The sequence below is a fragment of the Macaca thibetana genome, chromosome 7 (assembly GCF_024542745.1).
Source record: "Macaca thibetana thibetana isolate TM-01 chromosome 7, ASM2454274v1, whole genome shotgun sequence".
NCBI lineage: Eukaryota > Metazoa > Chordata > Mammalia > Primates > Cercopithecidae > Macaca > Macaca thibetana.
In genome coordinates, this window is record NC_065584.1 from 47,221,710 (window position 1) to 47,240,571 (window position 18,862).

Genomic DNA, 18,862 nt, shown 5'->3' on the forward strand with positions numbered 1-18,862 from the left:
TCTCAGGTAATAGAAAAGTGTAATGGACTTGGAGTCAGAAAACCTGTTCTCATCACTCACTCACTGGGCCTGTGCACAGGCAGAATTACCTTGGAGCAAATGACACTTTAAGATTCCTTACTTGCGGCCTGGCGCGGTGGCTCACGCCTGTAATCCCAGCACTTTGGGAGGCCCAGGCGGGCGGATCACAAGGTCAGGAGATCGAGACCATCCTAGCTAATATGGTGAGACCCCGTCTCTACTAAAAACGCAAAAAAATTAGCTGGGTGTGGTGGTGGGCACCTGTAGTCCCAGCTTCTCGGGAGGCTGAGGCAGGAGAATGGCGTGAACCCAGGAGGCAGCGGAGCTTGCAGTGAGCAGAGATCACGCCTGGGCAGCCTGGGCGACAGAGCAAGAGTCCGTCTCAAAAAAAAAAAAAAAAAAAAAAAAAAGATTCCTTACTTGCACAGGTCTCTTCCAAGACCCTGGAAGTGGTTCTAGCAATATGTTCCGTAATCATGCAGTTTTTGAAAATTTATGAAATAGGCAATTTAACAACAATAGATCATTGTCTCTTTCCACTCCTATTTTCCCTCTGTCCATTTCCCTTCGTGTTGGGTTTCAGTGGAGTAACCATAGTCATTTTTGGGAGCTGGTAGTTAAAGGGAACTTGAGTTCGATATACAGTTATTTTGAGTTTAGTGTTATAATTTTATGATTTGCTGTTACTTCTTTGTAAGTGTAATACCTTGATCACAAACTAGTTAATGAATGTTGTCAATGCAAAGATTATTTAATGGGTTATTGCTCAAGGAAACTTGCAGTGTCCTGAAATTTTACTGCCTATATATGGAAGAAATTTCATTGAGGCTTTCCCATATTTGACGCAAATCCTAAAAATAATATAGGGCATTACCAATAATGAACTATGAAACTGCGAGAAACTTTTCCAAGTTATCAATAATAAAAATATTTAAACCAACCCATAGTAAAGACTGAATTATCTTTCTATTTGAGGTTGTATAATAAAATTGTCATACAAAGGAGCAATTAAAGAATATACAGAAAAACAGTAGGGAAAAAACAATTCTAGAGGTATGTAAGACAGTTAATGAAATGATTTTATTACTTGCCTGGATTTTGTGGTTTATTGTATTTGCCAGGTTAAAAAAATTGTAATTATTGTTATTTATTTTTTGTGCCCAATTTTGTACTCATAATTTTGTATCTTTAATCTTAAAGAATGCCCCTGCCCTCCAAATAGTGTAAGCTTCAAACCCTACAAAATCTGGATTCCTTGCTGGTCTTGTGACTTTGAGCAAGTAATGAGCCCCAGTTTCCTCATCCGGAAGATGGGAACCCCCCTATCCGCTGATTTACCTCACAGGGTTCTTGTGAGGAAGTGAAATAGTGCAAGTGAAATGTTTATTACTAGCTATAAAAAGAGTCATGTGAGTGTAACTGAAGTGAGATCACTACTTTCTTCTCAAAGAAATGAACCTTGCATTTTCCCAAAATGTTATGTTACCTTTTCAGTGATCGTAGGGATATCCTGACTTTCACGATGGGCCAGGATCCCTTTGGAGAGTTCACGGAGATGACAAGCAGCCATAGGCAGAGTAAAGAAGCAAGGAAAGGATGATGGTATGTGAGCACAAGCTCCTCCAATGCCATTGCTGGAAAACCAACATATTGTGTCCTACCTACTGGGGGTGGTGAGTGGAAGCTGCTTCTAGTACTAAGGAAAGCATTTAGCATTTAAATTCAATATTACAAATATGTACATCTATTAAAAACAATTTTTAAGGGGAGTTGTACAGCTTATTTCTCTGCCTTAGCATTTAACAGGAAAAATGGGGAAAGGGAAGTTCCATTCACTGAACCCCTATTATATGTGAGGGTCTGTGCTAGGTGCTTTACATGCATTAACCCAATAACACTCACAATATTCCTGGATATTATCGACCCATTTTGCAGAAGTAAAAACTAAGGCTCAGAGAGTTGAGTGACTTCTCAAATTCACAGCGATTAGGTATTTCAAGCCAGGTTTGTCTGATCCCACCTTCTCAGGTGCCAGCCCATTGTCCACAGACTGTGTCCAGTATAGTTTTCTTTTTCCTACTTGCTTTCTATTTTAAATGGACAAATTCATTTCATACAGTCACAAGTATCTGCAAAAATAATTTATTTAGATAAGATATACATGCATAGGTCTTCAGTTCAAATACATAATTTAGCAGGAATTTATAGAAAGTCAGGAGTTTACCCAATGCCATGGAAAATGCTTTAAATGGTGATTAATTTAAATGGGCAAATCTTTTATAGGAATCTTAAATATCTGAAAATGTTTGAAATGCGTAATAATTTTTTGTCCACCAGACTCTTTATGTGCCAAATTAATGTGCCCTCTCAACTTAAGTGTTTGATTTTGTGCTAGAAAATTCAAGACTAATCCCTTCAGTAAGAAAAACAAACAGTAACTTAGTATTCTCAGGTTGCAGATTGGCTGTGCCAGGCTAGAATGACTTTCCAAGAGGCAGTCTTATATATATTTTATCAGAATTCAAAATTATACACAGTTCACTTGCTTCTGCCCATTAAATTTTAAAAGAGAGATGAGTTTGTTATCCAGCATTTTCACAGAGCCCTTGTGATTTAAGATTTTAATGGCCGGGTGCGGGTGACTCATGCCTGTAAACCCAGCACTTTGGGAGGCCGATGCGGGCGAATCATGAGATCAGGAGATTGAGACTATCCTGGCTAACACGGTGAAACCCCATCTCTACTAAAAATACACAAAATTAGCCTGGCGTGGTGGCGGGTGCCTGTAGTCCCAGCTGGAGATAGCTGGAGATAGCGCCACTGCACTCAAGCCTTGGCGACAGAGCGAGACTCCATCTCAAAAAAAAAAAAAAAAAAAGAAAAGAAAAAGATACTGTTTATCCCCACTAGGTGAGCCTAAGCATAGTGGTGGGACACCAGTCCATCATCTTAGAATTGGGCACCTCGTCTGGGTTTGTGATATTTTGTTTTTGTGGTTTACTTTATCATTTGTAGGTCAGCACAGGAGCGAGGTGGGGAAGCTGGAGGACAGAAAAGGTGGGAGGGAGGAGAAAGGAAAGAGTTATTGTCTTAGTCCATTCCTGCTGCTATAACGGAAATACTTTGGACTGGGTAATTTATAAATTTCTCACAGTTCTGGAGGCCGGGAAGTGCAAGATCAAAGCCCAGTTAGGTTCTGTGTCTGGTAAGGGCTGGTTCTGCTTCTAAGATGGTGCCTTTTTCCCGCATCTTCACGCGGCAGGAGGAGAGAAAGGCAAAAAGGGAGTAACAGACTCCTTCAAGCCTTTTATGAAAGCACTCATTCCATTCATGGGGCAGTGAATCACCTCCTAAAGGTCCCACTTCTTAATACTACTGCATTGGGGATTAAGTTTCAACATGAATTTTGGAGGGATATCAACATTAAACCATAGCAGTTATCTTGGAAGCAGAATAGAAATTCTATGTTGTAGGGTTCAGAGAGTGTAATACCTAGAATTTTCAAAATCCAAGGGGATTACTCTTACCTTTTTGGGAAAATGTGTGAGAAGACAATTTTCATGGTATGAACCCAAAATCACAGGATTCTAAAAAAACCACATGAATAGAGGGAGAGAGCACTCTATGGAATCATCCCAGAGAACCCGACAAGTAGGTAATAGCCAGTAACTTACTGAGCTGGGAGGATTGCAGTGAACTCCGGGTCCAGCCAGTATAATTCGTCTTTTCTGTTCAAATGTTTCCCGAGCTAGCAGAGGTCCCCCACTAATGGAAGAGCAGACAGATTTCAAGGAAGATACATGAATTCATTCAGCTTTAAAATATTTATTGAGCACCTACTACTTAGGCTAGATGCTGGGAATACAAAGATGGGTAAGAGTCTGTTCTTGCCCTTAAAGAGCTTACATTCTAACAAGGGCTGAAGGGGGAAGTCAAACAGACAAATAAATGAGCAAAAGTGTTACAAGCGCTAAAACAGACGTTTAGATAAGGTGCGGTGGGAGCATTAAAAAAGGTAGTGACACATTATCTGTGTGGAGCTCACTGGCTCATGGAAAACCTAGTGGAGGTGGGGTAGGCTTTGTGGATTGACAGGGTAGCAGTCGAGGTAGGGGGCGGCGTTCCAGGCAGAGCAAACCACAGGGCAAGTGGAAACAGCATGAGCGGGCAGGGAGGCGTGAAACTGCTTGTTCAGCTCTGGGATCGCCCTCACACCCCTTTGTCTCCAGACAAGGAGGTGAAAACGGGAAGAAAACCAGTTCGGTCCCTCGCCGTATGGCACGTCTGAAGAAGTTTGGTAATATAAATCCTAGCAAAGATAGCTGCAAGGAAGGATCTAGCCGGAGGAGATTTGTAAGAGCTTACAATGGGAAATAAGGTTTCCCATTGTAAACCTAAGAAGGGGGCCCAGGTGGCCTGCCAGGGCTCCAGTGTGCTGTCGCGAACATGCGGTCCTCGAAGCGCCCGGCTCCCTCTCCTCGCCTCGACGGCTGACCCCGGCGGACCTGCCGGGCGCGGAAAGCCCCCTTTAGGTCCTGCTCGCTGGTCTCGGACCTCTCCCCTCTTCCCGCCCCTCTTGGCGACTCGCTCGGCGCGGCCTAGGGCTGGTGGCGACAACTGCCGTTGCACCGGCGGTCCCAGGCCAGACACGCGTAGGCCCAGGCCCGACACGCGCGGCAGCCTCTCGCGCAGGCCCAGACCGCCGCGCGCGCCGCATCCCCACGCTCGAGGCTGGGCAAACCGCTGCGACTTAAGGCGCCGGAGAATGGGCGGGCGCACGTCTCCGCAGCTGCTGGGGCGCGCGCCGCATCCCCACGCTCGAGGCTGGGCAAACCGCTGCGACTTAAGGCGCCCGAGAGTGGGCGGGCGCACGTCTCCGCAGCTGCTGGGGCGCGCGCCTGTGGGCTCATTCTCCACCTAGGTTTAAATGGAACCCCTCTCGGTCCCCCGGTTTTGAGAGGTTTCTCTCCTCGAGCCGCTGAGTCAGGAAGCCCAACAGTAGAAGTGGCTCGGGGCCTACACGTCCGCGAGTTTGCGGGGCGCTGGATGGAAAAGGTGGGTGCGCGGTGGGGCCTCTTCTTCCTCGGGGGCCCAGATCGCGACTCCGTGGTCTCCGTGGGGAGATCTGGGCCCCCGAGGAAGGACTCACCTTCCCGGGTATTGTGGGCCGAGTCTGGCCTTCTCTTTGGGAGCGGACCGTGGCTTGGAGAGCCTCCCCGAGGGGACCCACGCGCCCGCCGCTCCAGCCGCCATTTCCCAGCAGGCCTCCAGCGGGCCTCCCCGCCGCTGCCTTCCAGTCGGCGGCGCCGGGCCCGGGGGTGGCCGGACGGCGCAGGCAGGGACACGCCTCGGCGCCCGGGCCAGCGCGCGGACAATGACCCCTTCTCTCCTCGCCGCCGCCTCCTCCCCGACACCGCCCCCTCGCAGCTCACAGGCAAACCTATTAGCCATTCAGGCCGACAAAACCCCGCGGCCCCGCGCATTGTCCCGCCGAGCGCCCGGCCGCCGTCATTAGCCCTGATTACGCAGAGCCGCCTGACAGCCCCGCGGGCCGCTCCACAGACCCCCCATTCACGGCCGCCCCCGGGCCCCGCCTCACAAAAGGAGCGGAAATCGTCCGCGCTCTCGCGTCCCCACTGAATAGAGCGAAAAGCTGCTTCTCCTTTCCTCCCGCCCCATTCACATTCTCTTTGGATACAATATTTTTTTCCTTTTTGTTAAAATTAGGGAGAGGGAACGAGGTCAAGGAAGACTTTGCTTGAGCTCTTTGCCTGTCATTTGTTTAATGTAAACAAAGAGCAAGCCCTCCCCACCCCCATCCTCTTCTCCCCTCCCTCCCAGATTTTTAATAAACAAACTGGGGAAGTGAAAGGAGGGAGTGACGGGTGGAAGCAGAGTGGGTCATTAACGTGGAGGCGAGAGGAACTGCGGCATTTGGGGAGCAGCAGGGACCGTCGCTTTTTTTGGTGAAACTGGAGTGTGGTTGAAATGTTTATTAGCCGGGAAAGAGCCTGACCTGGGGCTTGGGGTAAAATCTTAACATTGGTCAGGTTCGTTGAAATATTTAATATAAAAATGCTCTTTCCAATCTGCTGGAGTAACTGCTTTTTGGGAAATTGTGACAGAAGAATTGCAGGAAAAGAAAGGAAGGAAACCCATTTTATAGAGATTTTGTCAAATTCAGAAACCTTCAGCCTTGCCACTACCTGGATTTTTTTTCCCCCCAAAACCCTAAAGACCAGAATGAAGCTGATATGGAAAAAGTCTTAAAAAGAAACCCTTTATATGTCCTTGGGAAGATTGGAAAGATTAAAATAAAATAAATCTCTGTGAAGATCTGGACTAATTTCCAACATGTGGTCACCAAAGAATTGGTTATTCACAGAAGCAATTAGGTGCCATCACATTTCAGATAAACATTTTTAAAAATCTTGCATGTGTCACCCCCTTCAGATTCTAAAGTGAAATTAGATAAATACATCTCCAGATTGTTGAAACAGAATAGCTACTTTAAAATGTAGGCAGCTTGTTAATTTAAGTAAATGGTAGATGTAGCTTAAAGGCTTTTGTCAAAGCAGGAATTAAAAATCCTCCATCACTGTTTGGTCTTCTCTTTTTGTTCAAGCAATAAACTGTCACTTAAAAATTATTTTGTAAAGAGAAAGCTTAGTTCCCTAGTTACCCCATTTTCTTGACACTGCAGAATGGACATTTTCTTCTGCTTTTAGGTATCATTTGAACTGGTGGCTGGAGTGGGATTTTTAGAATCTCAAATTCTTTTACATTATTCCACTAATTAGTTCTTTCCCATCCCTCTCAGACCTGGAAGCATAAACTTAAGAGAAAATTTGCCAACAAACTTCTCCAAACGCTAGTTCTGGACAGCCCAATAGTTAGGGTGGAGTGGGGCTGGGGAACAAGAGTGGGTATCCGTGGCTACTCCTTGGCAGATTAAGGACTAGGATGAGGCAAGGGAGGTACTTAGAGTGCAGAATTTAAGGAGGCACTCAATCTCAGATGCCTTGCACTTGCTGCACTTGCATAACCTTGACAGTGAGTCCCCTCCTGGCCTCCCTCTAGTCCTGGCCAGCCCCTTGTTGGCATTCTAGGAACTACCTGGGGCTCTAGGAAACAAAATTAAGTGTTGACCAAGCTCTACCATGGGAGCCTTTGAGGACTCATGGGAGGGCTTTTGCTTGCTTTTGGAAAGAACACCAGTTTTATCACGAAGACTTACCCACTCCTTCCATCTAAAGCTCTTGTGCAAGAGAGTTTTGATTTTCAAGAATTCTCTGGATAAGGGCCACCACACACAATGACAACATTTATAAAGTCCAAATGAGCCAAATCTATTTAAGCGATTTAGAAACCAAAAATCAACCCTTACTCGGTCCTGGGCTTCCATTGTCTATCTTGCCGTTTGGCTGCTTTTTGTCTTCCATGACTTCACTTATTTTTGTTTGGTTTGCACTTTGGCACTTCTGCCTAAAGAAGTTAACAGGCTTTTGATCCAAAGAACATCTTCTAAGGACAGAAAGGCAAATGGAAAAGGCTGTAATTGGGGGATGGGGACAGTAAAGAGGGAAGTCAGCTCAAGTGATTTAAAGATCAATGTCAAATTTTATAATATGCAATCTGTTTCACTAGGAACAAAATTAGAGACTCTGGCTAGCATTTATTTTCTTAGTGCAAAGATGGTAGATGTTTTTGTGTTGTATAGGCATGCATTTGTTCATGTGTAGGTGCACACATGCATGTGCACGAGGAAAAATTAAATGCTAAAAATATTTCATATTTTAATTGAGGCCATTACGAGGACAATGGGGCCCTTGATGACTTATTCTATGCTTACTTCGGAGATTAGGTTATTTCTACAGCCTTGTTTTACCCTCAATATGTGACATGATTACATCCTTTCCCCCATCTCAGTATCCCTCTTGTTAAAAACCATTCATTTCATTAAAACCCAATTCTGCAGCAAGAAGATGTTAGTCTAATTATATACAACCTCTCCTGTCATCTTTTGTCTTATTTTAGTAATAGGTCAATCCTAAATGCAGTATATGCTCACTGTAGCATGATCATGGGTGCCTGCTGCTATTGTATGGAAGGGGGCCTCAAAGGAGGTAGAAAGCCTTTCTTGTTGCAGAGTCTGAGTCAGGATAGTTTTGCATTTTTAGAAAATAGGACTCATTTATTGAGTTCCAGAGTTTGGCTTCCTAAATTGCTCCTGAAAGCTGTTGACACTTCATATAAATGAGTGTCAAGTGGACATGCCATAATTACCTGTGCTGGGGATGCGGGGACTTGCCTTAGAGAGGACGCTCACATGTTGCCAATTTTTAGCCTTAAATATATCATGTGTATGCATACATACATATGTGTTTGTATAGGTGCATACATATATACACATACATGTAATTTGATGTGGGAGGTGGTTATGGACCTACCATAGGTTGTTTAAAACATACACCAGGAAGCACCAAAGAAGGCAAAAGATATATAGATAAGACCTTCGGGAGACCATTTGCTCAAGGGTCCCTGCATGCCTGGTGAAGGGAATGATCTTTATAATAATAATAATAATACTAATAAAAGGAATCTGAGAGCAGCTCCCTTAATTAAGAAGGTTGCCCACTAGGTTGTTTTATTGTTTGGCTTCTCCACACAGAACCCATCAGCACCAGCCTGCATGTTTAGAAACAGCAAGTTCCCCAAGCTACAGAGAAACCTACCATGGCGGTCTCTTAAATAAGTAAATAAACAGCATATATATGTTTTGTTAAAAAAAAACTTTAAAGCAAAAGTTATACATATATAACAGCGTCCTTTCGACGTGAAATACCCATGGGAGAATCTGGGCAGGCGCTCAGCTTGCAGTTCGGTTCCGAAGGCGACTTTGCAGCAAAATCCTTAGGACAAAGCAAAGCGAGAAGAACGTGGTGCTGGGTCAGGCCTCACCGCGGGTTCCCGTGGTCGCGGCCAAAGAGCGCCAGTGGAGCCAGGCTGGCCGCGGTGTGGGGCCGGAAATGGCAAACCGGAGCGCGCGGGTCCCTGGTCATCTGGCTTCTCTGGCGCTGGATTTGCAGGTCTCTCATCTTCTTTACCTCTTTCATTTTGTTTTTCTCGTTTTTACACTGGAATCTGCTTCTTAGCATCCTGGATGGGCAACTCAGATGTCGCACTCGCTGTCGCTGGACGTGATGGAGATGGCTGAAGTGGCCGCCTTGCTGGATAGACTGGCGGCCGGGCTGGCGGCGACGCCGAGCACCTCTGACGTGCCGTCGCCCTCCGCCCGTAGTGCCCGCCCGGAACCCTGTGACAGGACCTGCTGCTGGAGTCTACGGGGAAGAAAGGGAACACGGGTCACAGCTCGTAACACAGCCGCCCGTCGCCCGCCCCCACCACCTCCTGTGTCCCTCCAGCCCGGCAGCCAGAGGCTCTTCCGTAGACCCGAGCAGTTAAGGTGAGGATTTCCAGGCAAGGCGTTAGAGGTCGGGCAGGAGTCCGCGGCCGCCCCTCCGCGGGCCCCTACTGTTGTGCCCCACCATCATTCGCGCCCTTTCTCAGCGCCCCAGCTCCCAGGTCTTTGGTATACTGGGCTTGCAGGGTCCTCCCCATTTGTTGTCCACCTTTGGGAGATAAACAGGACTGTCAGGAAATAAACGAAGCGTGGGTGACAAGGACAAATCGGTCCCGGGGACATGGGATTCCATTTCTAATGGTGCGTCTGCCTGGGGCGTACGCCTGAGTCAGTGCTCCCGCGATCGCGTTGGATCGGGTCGGCCCGACCTAAAGGGAAAAAGGATTGTAAGAAGCATTTGGGCCTGGGGGATGAGGCTGGGCTCTTCCGCAAAATGTTTGGCTCATCGAGATCCACACTCCGGGAAATGAAAAGCCTCGGCCCATCGACTAGTTTGCTGTTTTGAGACAAGGGTGGCAGGCAGCGCATGGGAAGAGGAAAACTCGACTTCCTATTTCTCAAAAGTCCATTGAAAACTGTTTTCAAAGCATTATGGAGGGATGCACCTGGGCTTTGAAAATGATAATTAACATGAAACCGACACACTGCTAATAAGTCAGGCTTCCATTAATAGTAGGAGCCTGTGCCCAGGCTAACAAGAATTAGCTTTGGGTCTTGGGGTCTCTAATTGTAGGATTTTAATTTTTGTTTCTCTTCCCCTCTCCGTCCCAGTGAAGCCTTGGTTTGGTGACCGAGACCAGCTGCTGCAGCTGCCCGGAGGCGTGGAGAACCAGTGGGTGGGGAAGCAGAGCCGGGAAGGGAACTCCAGAAACCCAGAACGCAAGTGGTCTCTTAACCCGAGACAGACCGCGCTCCCAACTCCTGCTGAATTGGAGTCGCCAGGGACTGGGTAACGGCGCCAGAGGTGCCTCCACCCGCCTCCTCCCCGGTGCGCGCAAATCGCGGAGGCCTGTAGGTACCGACCTGTTCTTGGCTGCAGCCGCTCGGTCCCTTTGTCGGCGGTTTTTGAACCAGTTGCCCACCTGCGTGGGAGTCAGTCCGGTTGCCTGGGCGAGCTCACGCTTTTTGCTGGGGTTAGGGTATGGATCCTGCAGGTACCACTCGCGTAGCAGGTGCCGCGTGCGCTCCTTGAAGCAGTGTGTCTTCTGTTCGCCGTCCCAAATGGTGCGCGGCAGCGGGAACTTCTTCCTTACTCGGTACTTGTCCACCGGCCCCAGGGGCCTTCCACGCAACTTCTCAGCCTCCTGATAGTGTGCTTCAAGCCAGAGCGCCTGCAGCTTGGCGTGCGACTCCTTGGTGAACTTGTGGTTTTCCAGGATATGGTAGAGCTCGCGGTAGTTGCCACCGTGAAAGGCCACGATAGCTCGTGCGCGCAGCACCGACTCATTCTTGTTGAGGGCCTCGCAGGCCGCAGGGGCCACGGGCAGCGACCAGAGGAAGCGACCCAGGCGCTCTACATCGCCGCTCTCTTCCAGGGTCTCGCATACCCCGGCCACTTGCTGGGGGCTGAAATTCAAGATGGGTAGCTGGAACATCGAGGCAGCTCCGGCAGCGGCGAGGGCACTGAGCCCGGAGCGGGACACGCAGCAGATGCCCGCGGGCCTGGCTGAGTGCGCCAGGCTCTTGTCGATGAGGCGGATTGGGGCAGCGGGGACACACGACTGGTGGCGGCGGTGGCGCAACGGCCGGGAGCGGGCGGCCCTGACTGGAGGAGGTGCTGGCTCCGCGGCTCCGGGTTCGGGCTCGGCTCGGCTCAAGCACGCGGGCAGGAGAGCTGGCTCCGCTACTGGGGTGGGCGGATTGGCGGCGCGGGCGCCATGGAGACCCCTTGTCAGTCACCGGCTGGCTCTGCCAATCAAAGCTTGGACCAGCAAGCCACGACTGTTTCAGCACCTCCCCGTGCTCGACAGCGCCCGCCGTTAGTCCCTGGACTTTTCCTCAGTATTTTGCAGAACCTGGAGGTTGAAAAGACATGCGAGTGTCTGGGAGAAAAAGAGAGGCGAGTGCGGCAGCGTTCACTCTTCTTCCCTCCCCCACCCCACTCTACCCCTCCCTCCCCTTTCCCACCAAAGAAGCAGTGATGCTACAGGAATTCAGGAATTCACTTTGGGGCGATGCGTTGTCTCGGTCGAGAGGTCTCCAGAGGACAAAGAGGACTGAGCCAAACTGAAATGCTCCGAGAATTCGCAAGTTTAGTTGTAGCAAAACAGCAAACCTTGCGGTGGGAGCAGGAAGCGGGTGAGGGGAAGCGATCTTCTCATTTTTTCCCAAGTACCCATCTCTACATGCCTCTCTCTTCCCGTTTCCAGTTGCCAAAGCAGCTGAGTGGGAAGCAAATCTGGAGCAGCAGGAACAGGACCAGGGATCTGTAGAAGAGGTCAGTTTGAACTCTAGCCTTATTCCCTTCAAAGCCCACTAAAATTTTAAATGAGAACAAGGACATGTTCACGTCTGATAACGCAGATGCAGACCACGAAGTCAGACACTTTAAGAAAAGAAGGGTGGGCTCTAGGGACCTCCAAATAAAGAGGATAAATATACTTTCTCCCCCTCCCCCAGTTTAATGGGCTTGAACAAATGTGCAGTATAGCCACATCTAGAGCTGAGAAGTCATTGGTAGGTCAGGACAGCAACTTAAAAGCTTATTTCCGATATCTTTTAAAAAATATCGACTTAACTCCTTTCCTTGCAGGCTTATTTTGCCCCTACCTTGTGTTAGAACATATACCTCTTGAGCTGGGGATAACAATTCTAACCTTGGCATTTTAGCCCAAAAGCAATTCAGTAAAAATACAATACAGAAAGGAATCCACTACAATGCGGGGGCCTAGAAAGCGCTTCTTAAGCCGCTGAGCACTGACCCCTCCTGTAGTGAGGAAGGAGTGACTTGGTGTCTCTGACTTTGGGCTAGTAGAGTGAATTGGCAACTTTTATTGATTCCCAATTGGCAGTCCACATCGTACCATTTTCTGAGGCCTGGGTCAAAGAAACCATGATCTCATCCGGTCCTGTGGTAAGGGTTTGTTTAGTCTGAAAAAAATAACTGGTAGGGGGCTGTATAACAAAAACGCCAGGAAAACAGTTTTGGGGAGGTCCATCCCTAGACAGAAATGAGATGAGAATGTTTACCGCCGAACTGGACTGGGCCCGACTGTCTTTTCTTTAGTATCAAGTACAATTTGTATGCGGCTTGTACAGATCTGGTAAATCAGAAGGCAGATAGATAGCACAGATGGTTGGAGGTGTCGGGTCAGATCACGCCACGCCTGAGTGCAGGGCAAAGCTCGTTCTGACGGAAAACCCTGATATTATTTTCACAGATCTTCACAGTTCACTCTAAAAAAATAGCAGAGGGGAAGAAAAAAGCCCTGAAACCATTTACATCATTTCTGTGAGATTGCCAACCGCCTCAACGGAGAGGCTTTCTTTTCTAAGAGTTCATTTTCTTGAAATACGACAGGGCAGGGGCAAAACAAAGAGGGCGATGAAGATAATGACAAAGCATAAACCTTATTTCCCTTGGAGCGACTTTTGAATCAGCTGGCAGGACAACTTTTAAAAAGAAACATCGCGTACAAGGGCCCCGAACATGCAGGCGGAGGAGAATCCGTGGTGCAGAAAATGAGGGCCTGGGAGGGGGCTGGGCAGGGATGAAGCCGGACCCGGGAGGGCTGCGATCCCGGAGCTTCTGGCCAGGGAAGGAAAGCACCCCCTTGCTCCAGTTTGCAGAGGTTTATTTTCCCTCTCGGGATGGTTCCTCTGCGGGCTATTGCTCGCGAAATTGTTTGGCGCGCACCCTTAGCATGCAGACGAGGTGGTGGGGTCCTCGGAGACCTTACAGCCTGCGAGCCAAGCCGAGAGCCGACCCAGATCCCAGCGCCTAGTTGCTGAGGTGGGAGAGATTGTCCATGCCCCAGGAGACCACACGTCCCCCTCGCCCTTTTGCTGGACAGTTTGGAAGCAGTACTTTCGGGGAGAGCTGGTTTCTTACCCTTAATCTTTGTGAGCAAGTCGACAGTCTAGGGGCCCCATCCAGGAAATGGGAATATTTATCCTATGGCCCATTTCTTGGATAATAGTTCTGCAGATAATTAGATGAGGGCGCTTTGGCTTCTGAGGCTCGCGGGCAACTGGAACTAAGAGTCTGAGTTGGCCGCGCGGGAGCCGCCAGAAGGGTGCGGGCTGCCTGTGGCAGAGTCCGAGCACTGTCTGGTCGCTCGGCAGGAAGGGACTGAGAAGCGCCTGGAGATCGGGGTCTACTATCAGGAGATCCATCTTCGCCATCGCAAGGGACTTGATTTAATTTTATTAACCCAAAGGAAATAGACTGCGCCAGGGCACCTTGGAATCACTTATTTGTTCCCCGGCTTCACAAGGGGAAGGGACGAACAGGAAGAAGTATGTGAGCCGAGCCCCCTGGGAAAGAGGGAAGCTTCACGGGATTCCTTAGAAATAACCCTGTTTGGGGGAAGGCGGTGACCCTCACCCCACCCTTAAGGTGTACTTCTCCTAGGTTTGCCAGACGAAAACTGTATCTTCGGGCTGGCTTTTCTTAATTTTACGGAAGGGTGTAATTTTTTTTTTTCTTTTACCAGTTTTGAGGTTTTGTGCCAGCCCTCCAGGCAACCCCTCACTTCTTATCCCACATTTCATTTTTCTTTTGCATTTGACCAGGAAATCAAGAAAGTACAGTGGCAGCACTTGGCCTTGGGCCTGTCTGGGTGGTTTTGCAACTTTCTACCGCTGGTTTGCAGCTAGTAGATTGAAACATGAGGTCTTGGACAAACTCTCGGGTCTTGCCGGGAATCCATAGACGTCTACTCAGCTTTCTCTAGAGTTGCATTTTGTGGGGCAAATGTGGAGAAAAAAGCATGTAGAAGATGATGTCCAAGGGCAGGTTCTGTAGCTAACTGTTGCTGCTGGATTTAGGCAGTGTGCCCCAGGGAATTCTGAGGCTCATGCCAGAAATATCCGGAGTTCAGTGTGGGACTTCTGCACATATGGGGATCTCACTCCTCGCTCTGCCCCTACTGATTTTCCTCTCTAGAGTAGAGGACAGGTGGAATTCTTGTTACACTCTGCCGACCAGTAGCTCACATTTGCCAGAGGAGAGCAGTGCTTAGAAGTCAATACTTTCTTACCTCTGGGTTCCAATCTTATCTTTTCTTTGACTTTTCCTAAGTCAAATGTCTTTTTTAAAATGATGTGTTTTTGTTTTTTTTCCTCAGGCAATTTCACATAATGAGATGTTTTAAGAATGCAGTAATTGAGTCCGTCTGAATTCCTTGATAAAGATATTTGTGCTGCATCTGAGAGTCACAGACTGGAAGACAATGAGGTCCCCAGTCTTTTGTGTGATTTGGACTTTGGAAGAGATCTTGGTTTCCCTTTCCTGTGTCTCAAAGCCGAGTGTTGGTAGTGACAACTGGCTTTTAATTTTTATAACTCTACTTTTAAAAAAGTATAAAAATAATCTAGAAAGTTTTAAAAGGCATTTTTCAGACTTTGAAATTACAGTATTAAAAATTTACACTTTCAAACATTTATTTGGCATTCTGATTTTCAGGTATATCGTATGCATAAATATAGATGTGTGTTTGTTCATGTATTTGATAGTACAGACCTTCAGATTTTGGAATGAATTCAATATTCTATTTTTAAAGTACTACTAACTATCCTAATAAACTGCCTAGGTAGATTGCTGTATTTCACGCATTCCTCCCCTGCCATTGTGCACCTTGTAACAAAGAACAGAGAAGGCGCTTTAATTGTATATTTCTGAGAACAAACACCATTTGAGCAATGTTTGTAGGTTTCCTAGTGTTGTTAAATTAACTGGCAAAAAAGTATTACAATTAAAATATTGACCTCATTTTAAGAGGTTAGTATATTTTGTTATTATTCTTCATCAGCTATTTTTAAATGACATTTTCAAGTGGTACAAAATTGTTTATATTGTTAATTGGAGGAAATTTGTATAAGTTTAAATGTGGGACAATGCGCTACTTCACAGTGATGATTAATTAGTAGTAATGTTTTCTTAAAAAATGTTAGGCTGCCGGTTCAACTGTGTTTTGACTTCTAGCTTGTGGTTGATTCTAGGCACTTGGATAAAAATTTATATCTAAGTCAAAGAGCATATTACAAATTATATTCCTTGTAATATAAACTGTGGTCTTAAATTCATTTTTCTGTAGTCTACTTCTTTAGGAGAAGCCTAAATGTTTACAGGGTTAACCACACTACTGCATTACTTGCTTAGAGCTACATACCAGTGGGTTATTGCCTGAAGGATTAGTGCTAAAAAATGTAGCCAGCTTGTCACTTAAAAACACTTTTTATTATTAGTAATGAAACATTTGTTGAATAAGTGAAAGAATGATTAGTTCATGGTTCTCTATTGGGACATTACTTTTTTCCCAGCAGCAGGTTATTTTTGACAATTTTCGAATCTAAGATCGAAATATCCTTCTAAAATACACATGGAAACCTTAAAATTCAATGACATGAAAGAATGTAAGTTTGTTTAATGTCCTCTGGGATGCACCAAATATTATTCACATTAAACTGTATGTGTCATACATTGTATCAACCATTTGTATTATATGCATAGTAAATCATAATTTCCTTCTAAGTACTCTAAAGTCAAATAGAGGCATCAGCCTTCAACAAATACCTTAAATTATCTGAGTTGATCCAGCTAGTTCACAAAAAGTGCTTATTAAATATTGCATTATAAAAAAATACACACACATGACATCTTACCCTTCAAAGCAGCAATTCTCAACTGAGGGAAATTTTGTTTCCCCCCGCTTCCCCACTTCCAGGGGACATTTGTCAATATCTGGAGACAGTTTTGGTAGTCTCAATTGGCATCTAGTGGGCGCAGGCCGGAGATGCTGCTAAACATCTTACGATGAACAGAACAGTGGCCCACCAGACCCCACAATAACAAAGTCAATAACACTGCTGTTAAGAAACCTTGACCCCAAGGATCTTGCCCCAAATAATCAACAAGGCACAGACATACAAAACCTGCTAAAGTTTGGTTTATTGTGGAGTTGAAGCATTTGCAAAGGACTCAGGGCACTTTCAATTTCATCTTGGGTCTAGGCCATACTAATAAAATCTGTTCCTAAGAGCTTACTGTAATTTTGTTTTTTCTTAAAATTTATTTTAAATGATACTTAGGATAACCAAATACTTATAAAGCTTGTAAATATTTGTGGGAATGGTGAAGTTGTTTCTATCTTGTTAGGATCTATGTTCTTTGAATAATTAGTGAGACAGAGAACAGTGGTTGAAAGTTTTTATTAGTGTATCTCTATTTTATAAATGAATAAAATATGAGGACTACAGAGGTTAAATGATTACCTGTATTGCACAGCTAGTTAATGGCAGAGATAGGTTTAAAACATAGGCTCAAAATTCTATCCATTATATACCTTACTTTTCTTACCCAAGGAAAATAATTTAATTCCAATTGAGTTTGAGGGCAGTTCTGTATCACACACAAATAGTTATTAATGCCTGCTGTGTGTAAGGTCCAGTACCATTTCATGCTGTTATGACTTTCAGAGTTTGGTGCACCATAGTTCAAGGACCTCAGAGAGACTTCAACTTCTGGGTCTTGTCAGGTGGTATAACCCTTGCAAGCCCTAAAAACCCTTGAATCAAAAATGTGTCTCTGGGATTTTTGTTGTTTTTTGAGCGGGGGTGGAAACTGGTGGAGTGTGGTGGTACTGAAGACCCTTCCCTGAGTCAGCACACTGTGTACTGGCAGGAAAAATGGAACTGATTGCAGCCTGTAAGGAAAAGAGATTGGACTTGAGGTGTTGTAAAGCTTGGTTTAAGTAAAAAAAACCTCTGAACTCTTTTGTCAGGTCTTCCAAAAGAATAACAGTGATGCTCACAAGCATTTCTATAATTAACAAGCTGTCAACATTTCTATTACAACTACAGAAGTCTATTACAGACTGCAGAATTGTGATAAATGTTTCTTTAGGTCTGAAATGTTAGCCTTCATCTTCTTTTCAGCCTAAGGGCAATTTTTGAAACCAATTTTGTTTCAATCATTTTGGATCAGTTGTGTGGTAATTTTGGAAGTGCAGATGCTCTAGGCCCACCTATTGAAATAAAGATTTTTAAATGGAAACACAGAGAGGAGGCTGCTTAAGCCCCAGTGGGGACCAGCTGCAAAGCTCTGGCAGGGAATTATATGGGCAGACAGTGGGAGTAGATTTAGAAAAAATTAAGGGACAGAGAAATGAGTGCATGTTTCCTTTAACAGCAGATTTTTGTTCTCAGATCTTTCAAACTATGAAATTTTAATCTTTTTTCTGTTTTAGTGTTTTATCTGTTATTACTTTCTCTGTTATGCCTTGGTTTTGGTGAAATTAATGTAAGATTATATATCTTTACAGTAATTAAAATTGGGGGCTGAACTGATTTTTTTGAATTTTAGTATTTAGTTTTTATCTTTCATTTAGTTGTTTTCTTTCTATCCCTCTCATCTCCTTTCTGTTTTTTTACCTTTTTATCCTTTTTGTTGTCTCTGAAAGATTTATTATTTCCCAATGGTTGTATTTCTCTGTGTTGTAATAATTCATATTTATGTTCCCTTTTCTCTTTTGTGTTTCTTCTGACTCCATGACTCCTTCCTATTCCCCATTGCTTAGGACCTCCTCACTAGACTAAGCCTTGTTAAAACTGTGAGATAGACAAAGAGGAAATACTCGATTCCTGAAGGTAGATGGGAAGACGGGGAGTGGTTTTCATAGAAGAGGGAAATAGTGTCACTATAATGGTATTTTAGGGCAGTGATGCTTCTCAAACTAAACTTTATAGAAGCAGATAAAGCAGTAGAGCAAGGACTTCTAATATTTTAGGTTTAAATCATTGCAATAACCACATGATTTTGGGCCCCCGTTTCCTTATCTGATAGCATAATTCTTATCCTATGGGATAGTTGTAGGGATTAAATGAGATTATGAATGACTGTTCCTTGCACAGTGCTTGACATATAGTAAATTCTTAACAAGTGTTAGTTCCCCTCTTGTGGGCAACTACCCACTTAATATATCAATTAGGCCATATTGTCTTAGTGATGTCTCACTTTCCATCTTGTCCTTGGTCTCATAATCTTTTGTTGCCCACCTTAGGTTTCTCGAAACTTTCCAAGCAATAGGTTATTTTGAAGTAGGCCTTCCTATTCTGTGGACCACTGCTGTTGCAATAAATTAGTCTAAAGAAGTCAATAGATAGCTCACATGAAATTCCCCAAATGCCCACTGTATTTGTTTCCTGTGGCTGCCATAAAAAATTGCCACAAACTGAGTGGCTTAAAACAGAAATTTA

At 45.5% G+C, this 18,862-nt stretch overlaps 3 protein-coding genes across 3 annotated transcripts in view; 2 read left to right on the plus strand and 1 right to left on the minus strand.

Moving 5' to 3' along the window:
* Window positions 1-18,862, plus strand: part of DHRS7 (dehydrogenase/reductase 7) — a 977,513-nt gene that overhangs the window by 611,042 nt on the left and 347,609 nt on the right. The gene's annotated exons all lie outside the window — the stretch shown is intronic.
* Window positions 4,972-18,862, plus strand: part of C7H14orf39 (chromosome 7 C14orf39 homolog) — an 81,135-nt gene continuing 67,244 nt past the window's right edge. The window contains exon 1 of the mRNA XM_050797798.1: window positions 4,972-5,076. The gene's annotated coding sequence lies outside the window, so the exon portion shown is untranslated. The remainder of the gene's footprint in view (window positions 5,077-18,862) is intronic.
* On the minus strand, window positions 7,622-11,291 carry SIX6 (SIX homeobox 6). Its single transcript, XM_050797817.1, has 2 exons — window positions 10,469-11,291; window positions 7,622-9,362 (listed from the first exon to the last, which is right to left on the minus strand). Exons 1-2 carry the CDS (start codon window positions 11,038-11,040, stop codon window positions 9,194-9,196), a joined length of 741 nt encoding a protein of 246 aa, XP_050653774.1. The 5' UTR covers window positions 11,041-11,291; the 3' UTR covers window positions 7,622-9,193.

Bases quoted from the DNA above. Each gene is read 5' to 3' on its own strand.
- SIX6 (XM_050797817.1), bottom strand. From the start codon at position 11,040: ATGTTCCAGCTACCCATCTTGAATTTCAGCCCCCAGCAAGTGGCCGGG. The intron at 9,363-10,468 runs GTCGGTACCTAC...TCTTCCCCGTAG, and splicing joins GCGGCTGCAGCCAAGAACAG to ACTCCAGCAGCAGGTCCTGT.